This window comes from Myotis brandtii, unplaced genomic scaffold (genome assembly GCF_000412655.1).
Source record: "Myotis brandtii unplaced genomic scaffold, ASM41265v1 scaffold165, whole genome shotgun sequence".
Taxonomy (NCBI): domain Eukaryota; kingdom Metazoa; phylum Chordata; class Mammalia; order Chiroptera; family Vespertilionidae; genus Myotis; species Myotis brandtii.
In genome coordinates this window covers 2,686,578-2,697,196 of record NW_005356042.1, presented here as the reverse complement: position 1 = coordinate 2,697,196, position 10,619 = coordinate 2,686,578, and the positions used below count along the sequence as shown (strand labels likewise).

Here is a 10,619-nt window from a genome sequence, read left to right as displayed (position 1 = left end):
CGCTCCCCCGGGCGCCCCTTGCCGCTGCCCGGGACGGGATGGAAGGCGAGATGCGCCCCCTCCAGAACCCAGCTCTGTGTGAACTGTGCGGTGTGACAAGTCCGGCTCGCATTGGCCCCTGCGGATAAAGGGTGTTCCCAGGGAGGCAGGCGGTGGACCGGATCCTATTTTAGTGCCACGGGATGGCTCCTGTCCCTCAGCACCGCTCCGTGTGGGGTCGTGCTGGATTCTGTTCAGTGATAAAGCGGCCAGGGCAAGCGGGTGATTTTTACGTAGTGACTTTACAGAAATACTGTGTGTCACTTAGGGACCTATAGCTTGAATACCCCGCTGTTTACGAATGAACCTAGGTAAGATGAATGTGCAGCAACCCCGAGTTGAATAGAAAAGGGCAAGAAATGAAGCCCCTCCTTAGCGTGGTGGGGGGAGCTCAGCAGGAAGCAGCTACCGAGGTGTCCAGGGTGGAGAGGGTGGAATCGCAGGTTTGAGGGGAAGGATCACCTGTTCTGAGTAAGCTTGTATGTTTTCCTTCAGAAGGTTTACGTGTTGGTTTTCCTCTTGTCTGAGGTTTATGCTTGCTCTGGCATCTTATCAGTGTCAGTTTCAGAAAGGTTTTAACAGTGAGGGGCTGCACAAAAATTGGTAGTTCTGTCTCTGAGCCTACACCCCGTTGAATCCTTATTGAAGAGCGTGTCCCTTAATTCAGGTAGGATATGCAACTCCCACAAAAGTGTTTGAAGTAAAATACTGTAAGGGCTTGCTTTACCAAGAAATTCTGCATCCAAGTTTTTGATATTTAGAAGTTAAAATCTGGTCAGCTATTGCCACTTGAGTGGTATTTGGGATAAGCGATTCTTAAAGTTAATTCCTTGTTTCCGGAAGAATTTACTGCAAACAAGGTTAAATAATTACAGGATGCGGATGAGCTGAATAATTTTTCAATTTCTTGATGCCTGCTTCTGGTGGCACACTTGGTTGACTCAGTCACCTTTAATACCTGCCTAAAAAACATGGGAACAAAACTTCATTTTTTCAGAATGTCCTTTAAATTCACAAAAACACATCAGCAAGGTTATCTGATCATGGGGAGGTGGTTTCCTCCCTAGGGATTTTAACAGCACTTGGTGAGTGCTTGGTGAAGATACTAGTAAATAGGACCTCATGGGGACTGAATTTGGACTTATGGTCTAAGATTGCCTCATCTGATCATGCATGATAAATGATAAATGCAGGTAGCCACAATTCCAGGTTTATTGCATGTTCTACCTTTTAGGCTGTCCAGTCCTATCAGTAAAAATAAAAAAAATTTTTTTTTTTAAGCCTGGTCTCCTAATAGATCTGTATTTATAAACAATGGGTGTGTACTGTTGCTTTGTGTATTTTAAAATGACATTTAAAAAAGACAAATGAATATACATTTTCTTTTCTTATTTATATACTCCCTGTACCCCCCTTCATGGACCCCTGTTTTTTGTCATGAAGCAAGCAATACAACTAAATAGAAATAATTGCTCATTTGAGTGTCTGTTGACTTTACTCACCTTGACTTCACTTGTAGTAAAAGTTGTCAGACCTTGGCCAACATGCCTAAGAATTTTAGATTATTAATTGAAAAACAATGGGACTAAGTAGAAATTAATGAAGGTTCTTAACTGAAATGAAGCAAAGACCAGATAAGAATGATGTTCACTGTATATATTGGGACTTGAGGTAGCCAGTGGAACTTTATTTTCCCACAAACAGGATCAAATCCAAGATATTAACCCTACACTTTAAGAAAGACTCTGAACTTTAGGTAGTAAGACCATGATATCTTATTCTTGATTTAATTGTGGTTATTTGAAGAGATTTTAATGCTAGAGTGTCCTATTTTTATATAAGACATTTATTTAAAAAATGTTTTCTCTTAGCCTTTTGAGCCTGTATTCAACAAGTATTTCTTGAGCACCACCACTATATGCCTAGCCTTGCACTAGATGCTGGGCATGTGGAAATGAAGACAGAGTTCTGCCTCTGGGTCTCTAGGGAGACACACTGTAGAGTTGGTATTGACAAAGAAACCAGGAAACAAATTGGACAGAAGCACAAAGAAAAGAGAAAGCAAGGACCATTTAGAGAACAGATGGTGATTCAGTATTGTTGAGGTGTGAACTATAAGGGAGCAGGGGCTAGACTAGAGGGAGGGTTAATACCTTGGATTTGATTTCTTTTGTAGGAGCCACAGAAGGATTTTCAACAAGAGGGTGTGACACACCCAGAATTGAGTTTTAGATTGCTCTGGAGACAGTGGTTGGAGGGAACATTACTAAAGCAGAGGAGACTAGTGCCCCTGAGACATGATGTCAGCCTACGGTAATTCTGTGGCATTGGGATGGAGAGGGATGGTGGGTGTAAATTTTTTCCCCCGGGGTGGGGATAGAATTGTCACATATCAATGATTGAACAGATTTGGAGCAAGGGTGAAACATCTGTAAATATTTTGGAGTGTAGACCTTCACTGAGGAAATGTGAGTGAATAATTTAATTTGGGGGACCAGGGAGGGATATCTGGTTGTACATATGTGGTGGTAGTGGGGAGGAGGGATGACATGAGGGTTAGGAAAATTCTTGACATGTTTATTTTCCCAAATGAAAAAATTTGATTTTTGTTTTACTCATTCTAACATTATGAGTTTTCAGTGTGTTACTGATTTGAATGAACATTACTTGAATTTAAAAAATGTTACCACTTAGTGTTCATTTAAAAAATATATATTTTTATTGATTTTAGAGAGGAAGGGAGATGGAGAGAGACATAAAAATATCAATGATGAGAGAATCTTTGATCGTCTGCCTCCTGCACGCCCGTTACTGGGGATTGAGCCTGCAACCCAGGCTTGTGGCCTGACTTGGAATCAAACCATGACCTCCTGGTTCATAGGTTGACTCTCAATCACTGAGCCACACCAGGTGGGCTTAGTGTTTTTTGTTTTTGTTTTTTTTTAAAGATCCATTCTCTGCAGTAGTGGCTTTCAAACTTCAGTGTCATCAGAATCACTTGGAGGTCCTATTAAAACAAGATTGCTCAGCCCTGTTCCTGGAGCTCCTGATTCCTAGATCTGGGACAGCCTGAGAATTTGTAATTCTAACAAGTTCCCAAATGATGTTGCTGGTCAAAGGACCACACTTTGAGTATTACTGCTCTTCACTTTTTCTGCTGCTTCCTGCTTGAATGATTCACATGCAAGGAAACAAGGCGCCACCCTGCTTCCTGTTGACTGAACTCTGGAATAGTATTTGTCCACATAGGAGCAGACTTTCATCTAGGGTTGAATATCCAGATTTGAAATAAATGTATTTTTTTTGCCTATTGTAGGTGCTCAAATGTTTGTGGAAGGAACAAAAGCATAAATGACAGTGTAAACTGTAAAATGTGTAAATTTTAGAGGCAGTTACTTGCTTAGTATAAAATCAAAATTGGTAATCTGTTAGGAGTTGTCTTTAAGACCATTTGGCTCCTTTCACTTGGTTCATTTTCCTTAATGGATATCTCTTCACTTTAAGAGCTACTTTCTTGGCTTGCTTTAGTTGAAGGACTTAAAAAAACAACAACACAGTTTCTTAGTTCTTTTTATTATCTCCAAATTTCCTCTTCTCACAGTTTTAACAGTTTGATGATTTACTCTTTGTTTTTCAAGCCAAAGGGCTCATTTTTCAAAACCTCGCCTACTATGTTCAGCCTAGTACTTTGCTTGGCAAGATGAGTCAGACTAAGGTAAAAGAGCCCTTTCCTATCTTTGGGTACAAAAATGGGCCCAGCCCTTGCCGGTTTGGCTCAGTGGATAGAGTGTCTGTCTTCAGACTGAAGGGTCCTGGGTTTGATCCCGGCCAAGGGCACATGACCAGGTTGTGGGCTCAGTTCCCAGTGGGAGGCGTGCAGGAAGCAACCAATCAGTGATTCTCTCTCATTGATGTTTCTATCTCTCTCCCTTCCCTTTCCTCTCTGAAATCAATAAAAATATGTAAAGAAAATGGGCACGAACGTCACTGAGGTTGGAGTCTTTAATAAGAGTTTTTAGTGACTGCAGTTGGTGGTGTATTGTCAGTCAGAAGGCATTTTACCATTCTACATATCCCATTGTTATTGCTGAGTTGACTGTAGAGATTAACTTTAAAGACTCGTAAAAATATAAGTGGTATATGCAAAATAAAAAGATAAGATGAACATGATTATGATTGTTGAGATGATCCCAGGAGGTGTTAAATTAGTTCTTAAAAATTGAGTAAAACACTTATGTTCACTTTCTACCAAATAGATAATTATCTGGGGAAATTGTGAAGTGTCCATTATTAAAGATATGCTTGGAGTAGATATCCATTATGGGTTGGAAGGAAGCTTTCTTCTTGCTGTAGTACTGGAGTGAAACAGATGACCCACTAGCTCAAGGCTGCCTGCGTGGCTTTAAAAACAGTTGAAAGTAATGATATATGGACTTAAAATTTTTTTTTGGTTATCAAATGATCTTTAACTGAAATATTTTCCTTTGTGGTTCTTTATTTTATTGATTTTGGAGAGAGAGGGGGAGGGAAGAGAGAAATAAATATCGATTTATTGTTCCAGTTACTTATGCATTCATCAGTTGATTCTTGTATGTGCCCAGAATGGTTTGTACCCAAACCTCCAACCTTGCCATATTGGGATGACACTCTAACCAACTGAGCTACCCGACCAGGGCCTTCCTTTGTAGTTCTTAACTAGCTGGGCATTCCATTGCACCACTGTTGATGTCATCTATGATGTTGTGAGGGTGGTGGCCATCAACATTTCAGTCCACAGATTGGGCAGTCCCCAGGATCTCTTTAAGATTCCAGAGTGTTCTCTAGCTAAAGATTGGGCAATGTTGACAATCTCATCAAAAGTGGTATTTTCACTGTGCTTAATGTTTAATTGCTTCTTTCTGCCTCTTGCTTTGATGATCAGGGCAGAGGCAGAAGGTACTACTCAGTCTGGGCCTCTCTGTTCTGAATGGTCAGTTTCATTGTAGTCCTCAGACCCTTCCAATCACCAGTTGCTTTGGTGATGCCATCACCAACCTTTTTTGAAGTCAGACCCAGGGGACCAGGACAGACATGGCACCGACTTCCTCACTGGTGTAATTCAAGTATATGATTGTGATCTTGTTGGGGTTGAACTTTGGCAGCATGGGGCAGATGGCTGGTGTTGGATGAACCTGGATTCTGGATGACTGAAGAAAGGCTTATAGGCTTCCTCCGAGGCAAAAACCGAAAGGGTATATGGACTTTTTAAAAGTAAAGATTTAAAAAAGCAAACATATAGACAGCGTGTACACAGAAGTGCCTGACTAAAGGTTTGGGTGAACCTTTACTGATGTTACTGAGTTTTTCTGAGGAACTGTGAGATGGTCTCATTTCAGGCATTTCCTAATTCTGGCTCCAGGTTTCTCCATGATACAGTTTTAGCAGTTTTGTGAAAAGAGAACAAGATCGTTTTATGGTTCATAATACTATGTTCTAAATTTTTAAGCATGTTATGACTTCTTAGTGGACACGGTTCATTCAGCTTAGCCAGTTTGTCTTGAAGTGGCTTTGTGATGATAGGATAGGTATGCTTTTTGACACATCTTGAGGCAATTGTAGTGACCTAGTTGAATTTATAGTAGTCCAAATATGACTAGTTTTTGAAACTGGCTTCATTTCTGCAGGCAGCACTACAGTTATTTCAGAACTGGCATGTCCTCTGGTTCCTCCGGCAGTGTGAAGTGGGTGCAGGCACTGCTGTTGTTCGGTCTCTGTCTAGCCTGAGCCCCCGTACTTGCACTTTAGGGCTTTTGTTTTTTTTCCTGGTGGTTTTAGTTTGACTATGTTTAGATGTATTTCTTAATTATGTCAAGAAGAAAAAAACCACTATTAGAAGCATGGTGGAATGGGGAAGAATATTGGGTGTCTCAAAGCTTCTTAATTTATGATTCAAGAAACTATCTTAGGAAATCTCTGTAAACTACTAATATTTGAAATCATTAAAAAAACACACACCAAACACCCCACCTTTTCAGAATATCCCATAAAACATCCTCTGGGAGAAAAGTCAAGTCCTTGATGACTCACTCTCTGCATACTGGAATAAGGAACGTGCATCGATCCTAGGACAGTATTCCTGATGAATACTGGAGTGGGGGCATTCTGCTGCAGCATTCTATTTTGACTTCAACCAACAATTGAAATGTTCCCCCCCCTTTCATTGCAGGTGTCTCTTCTATTATAATTGAACTCAGCTATTCCCTGTTCAAATCAAAATCTCAAATTTCTCTCTGGCAGATTGCCGAGTACTATTAGTTCATATGTGCTGCCTAATTAGTGGTGTTCTTGTGTTTTTCCTCCCATTTTTGAAAATAGTCACAGATGGGCAATGCCCTCAGGGATTCAGGTGGGCTGCATTTGGCCTTATGGTGTTTCTGTAGTAACTTACCTTTCTTAATATATGGTTTAGACTTTTGAAACATTGGAACAGTTGGCAGTCGCTGTAGACTTTTCCCAGCATAATTAATGTTGGCCTGCTGTTAGGTACATGCAAGTTTATTCTCATTTGATCTTGTCATTTCAAATATTTTAATGCAATTTATTCTTTAACTAGGTACATGTGAAGATTTCTTGGCTGTGCAGAGTGGAAACCATTGATTGTCGTGCCCTCATTTCTGCCTGTTCAGTGTTGGCAAGAGAGAGTGCCCAAATGAGCAAGATATCGCAGCAGAACAGTACTCCAGGAGTGAATGGAATAAGTGTTATTCATACTCCGGCTCATGCCAGCGGCTTACAGCAGGTTCCTCAACTGGTGCCCGCTGGCCCTGGGGGAGGAGGTAAGGCTGTGCCTCCAAGCAAGCAAAGTAAAAAGAGTTCACCCATGGATCGAAACAGTGATGAGTATCGTCAACGCAGAGAGAGGAACAACATGGCTGTGAAAAAGAGCAGGTTGAAAAGCAAGCAGAAAGCACAGGATACCCTGCAGAGAGTGAATCAGCTCAAAGAAGAGAATGAACGGTTGGAAGCAAAAATTAAATTGCTGACTAAGGAATTAAGTGTACTGAAAGATTTGTTTCTTGAGCATGCGCACAACCTTGCAGACAACGTGCAACCTAGTAGCACTGAAAATATGACAAGTTCTGATAATGCAGGACAGTAGACTGCACCTCTTCCCAACTTCCCAACTTGTGGCTTGAACATGAAAGGTGTTGACAACCTACACCACTCATATCAATGGCTGAACATTGTCTTGTTCCATTACCCAAAAGATCCATTGAAGGTTGTTTTCTAGGATCAGCACTGAAGAGTTAATTAGCTAAAATTGTTAGCCATGTAGTTAAAATTTCTGGTTTTAAATGATATTGGGATAAAGAAACAAATTTTTAAGGTATATGGTAAAAAAAAAAAGTCCCAGACCTGGATGTTCTTAATAAATCCTGACTTCCCAAGAAATGCTTTTTTTTAAGGTTGACAAAAGGAATGAGGAATTGGCAGGTCATTCAGAAGGTTCTGGATTTTAATGGAAATGGTTAATTGGATTAAGAAAAGTTGAATGCTGTTTGTGATAATCTATTTGTGATTTCATTCTAAATTATGTATTAAAAATCCTTAGGGCTGTAGAAACCAACCACTTTGTAATTTGGAATGATGTTATGTATAGCATAAACCTTGGTTTAGCATAGGTAGTACTGTTTCCCCAACAAGTACAAGTTTTTGAGTAGCAGTGTCAGGTTAAGTAAAGAAACCCCATTGCATTTTAAAGGCAGTATGTAGCCATTTGGTTTAAAAATATAACACTTAGGGAGCAAATAGGTTTTTAAGAAATAAAAGTAAAGAATATTAGAATTATGCTTTGGGGATACCCTTTGGGTTATTGGATTGGCATTTTTTAGTATTTTTATAAACACCACCAAACAACTCAGTAGTTTAGAGAAACTTATGTACTAAAATTTTAGTTTTTGCAGATGCTAGTAAAGGAAGCATTTAAAAAAATACCATTTTGACAGCCAAATTAGTATAGATAAAGTCTTAGTAGTTTGATCACAGAAGCTACTGATTAGTATTTGGAAATAACAATTCAGCAGGTATTTTCACCTGTGTTGAAATATCTGCCATGTGGCCATGAGTTTTAAAGGCAAAAACTTCTTGGAAGGATTATTTGAACTTAACCAAGTGATTATTAGAAAAATGCTTAATCAACTCCCAAAACTATAGTCTAAGAAAACTTGAAAGTATAAGGTTTAACCTTTAATTTATTTCACTTAAATGCATCTTTTTATATTTTTGTGATATTTCTTTTTCTAGTTAGTGAACTGTTCTTCCACACTTTTTGTACCACTGCTTCTGTTTAGTTATTTGTATACTTTTATATCCCATAAATTATTTTAGAAAGAAAATACTGATAAAACTCAGGATATTGACATTTTTATTGAGACTAAAAAAATGGCAGTCACTCAAGTCGGGAATCTCTAGTCTGGTTTGTATTAATGTTGGTAGTTTTTTATTGTCCTTGTTGACTTTTTTTTTTTTTTTAATCAGCACAATTCTAGCTAAACTATTTTGGCTCTGTTGGGTTATTTTTTTCTCTCTTTTGTGTGTGTGTGTTTGTGTTTGAGTGTGTGTACATGTACCTGGGCTCGTGACAAGAGACTGAGTCCTGTCTGATTAAAAAGTTAGTGTTACCAGGTATCTCATTTGAACTTGGTTATTTTTGACCACATTGCTGTTTCATACTAGGACCTGGGACAATGTAACCAGCATGTAACTCAAGTTGTCCCCTTGGATTGATGGAAGAGTGCTGTCTGTGCTCTTCTCCTGTGCAGAAGACATCACAGTGCTCTGAAACTCAGCAATTAATAAGGCCATGAGTCCTTTCGCAAATGACAGGAGCCTACTGTTGTTCCATGAGAGCCACTGTCCCAAGAGGGTTTACTCCCTATAGAGCCAGGAGACAGAATAGGGGCTTCCATTAGGGTCCAACACCAGTTTACTTTGGGTTGGAGTAGTGACCTACTGGTAATGGGTGTTTTGAATAACGAACTAGGACAGAGGTCGGAAAGGTTGGTGACTGCTGATCTAGGAGATACCCACAGATCCTACTGAATCTTTAATAGCTGATCAATGTTATATAATTAACCTAATTGGAGATGCAGTTAGGTCACTTGAATCCTTAAGCACCTATAGTAGGTGTTACAGACATTTTAATCTCTTATTTACTAAAAAATATCTTTCAGAAATTGATGTCACCATGGAATTAATGGTTACCAGTTATATGAATTGACTTAACGCTCTTAGAAAAGAAGCTTTAGGAAAATCATTAGGAGTGTGTACTCAATATTTCAAATCAGAACCAAAAATTGGAAATTTGGAAGAATGGGTTCAAGCTTTCTTGTTACCTATGCAAAATTAAAACTTGAGCACAAGCAGTCCTTTGTGCATAGGACAAAAATGTTAACCATTGTCGACTATATTACTGAAGTGTTTGGGAATGAAAGTTTTTAGTTTGATAGGTTTATCAGTATAAAACTGAGGTTAATCAAGTATAGGGAATGGTAAGTTTAGAGCTTTGGGAACTATAAAGTGACTTTTGTAATGTTTGTTTTGTAGGTTACTTGTGAACCATTAGGATTTGATCTGCCTTTGCTGGCAGGTCCAGTCATTTAGGAATTAGGCTTCAGTATATAAATTTATAGCTGTACCCCGAGTCTCCCAGGATGGGTGCTTTCTGATTGGTCTTGGCTGCAGGTGGTGAGATCAAGAGCAGCTCTTTCTGGTGTCTGGCCCCTTTCAGTTTTTTGGGGTGTGAGCTAAGATACTTGGGACATTCTTACTAAGAAGTGGTAAGATTTTAATAAAATATGACCGGAAAATGGTCACATGACCAGTCATGAATGTGAAAGTCTCATATTTACATTAAAAAGTAGAAGTATGTACAATATAATATTTGATGATAAAGGAAATCGTAAGTTTTTGATATTTCTTAATCCCCATTAGAGGGCTTGAAGCTATGAACCTGAACAACCCAATTAGCACTCAAGTGCTTTTTGATGCCTTAGAAATAGGGGAAAAAAATTTTTGTTTGACAAAAGCTAGAAAGGAGAAAGTCCATTCTACAGCTGTTAGACCTGCCTCTCAGGAAAAAGTACTTGTTCTTTTTGTTCCTGGCTTTCCTCAGTTTGTGAGAATACTCTATTTTTTTAAATATAATTTTATTTCTTTCAATGAATTTGAAATAAAAAAACTTTGGAATAATGACTATTTCATTGTGGGTTTCTTTATACCAAGAAAATGTCCAAATGTTAAACAGCTCTGAAGAGCAGGCAGGTACCCTGCTGTCTCCTGTTCCCAGCCTAGGGCAGGGCTGAGGTGGGGGTGGGAGGGACAAGCAGGGGTGTTTGGCCCAAGATTAGATTTCGCTTAATGGATAGGAATATAGTTTCCTGTGAATGCCTCTTTAGTTATATTCTTTATCACCTAGTCTAATCTAAAAATGTATATTAGACTAGAGAAAGCAATAACGGGTGTTCCCGCTGAGACACAGGTATTTTGGTTGTAGGTCCTTACTATTCATCACTGAATATTTCTTGCCACTCCCTTCTGGT

At 39.1% G+C, this 10,619-nt stretch overlaps 1 protein-coding gene and 1 pseudogene across 3 annotated transcripts; one reads left to right on the top strand and one right to left on the bottom strand.

Moving 5' to 3' along the window:
* Positions 1 to 362: 362 nt before the first annotated feature.
* Positions 363 to 10,272, top strand: CEBPG (CCAAT/enhancer binding protein (C/EBP), gamma). Of its 3 annotated transcripts, none has more exons than XM_014536625.1 (2): positions 363 to 706; positions 6,632 to 10,272. In XM_014536625.1, the coding sequence occupies exon 2, from the start codon at positions 6,728 to 6,730 to the stop codon at positions 7,175 to 7,177; it is 450 nt and encodes a 149-aa protein (XP_014392111.1). In that variant the 5' UTR covers positions 363 to 706; positions 6,632 to 6,727; the 3' UTR covers positions 7,178 to 10,272. The 3 variants fall into 3 exon arrangements, with proteins under 3 accessions (XP_014392111.1, XP_005862539.1, XP_014392110.1); XM_005862477.2 differs by lacking the exon at positions 363 to 706 and adding an exon at positions 1,910 to 2,352; XM_014536624.1 differs by lacking the exon at positions 363 to 706 and adding an exon at positions 5,203 to 5,270 and having other exon boundaries at positions 6,632 to 10,270.
* On the bottom strand, positions 4,571 to 5,228 carry LOC106725441 (annotated as a pseudogene).
* Positions 10,273 to 10,619: the final 347 nt, after the last annotated feature.

Bases quoted from the DNA above. Each gene is read 5' to 3' on its own strand.
- CEBPG (XM_014536625.1), top strand. From the start codon at position 6,728: ATGAGCAAGATATCGCAGCAGAACAGTACTCCAGGAGTGAATGGAATA.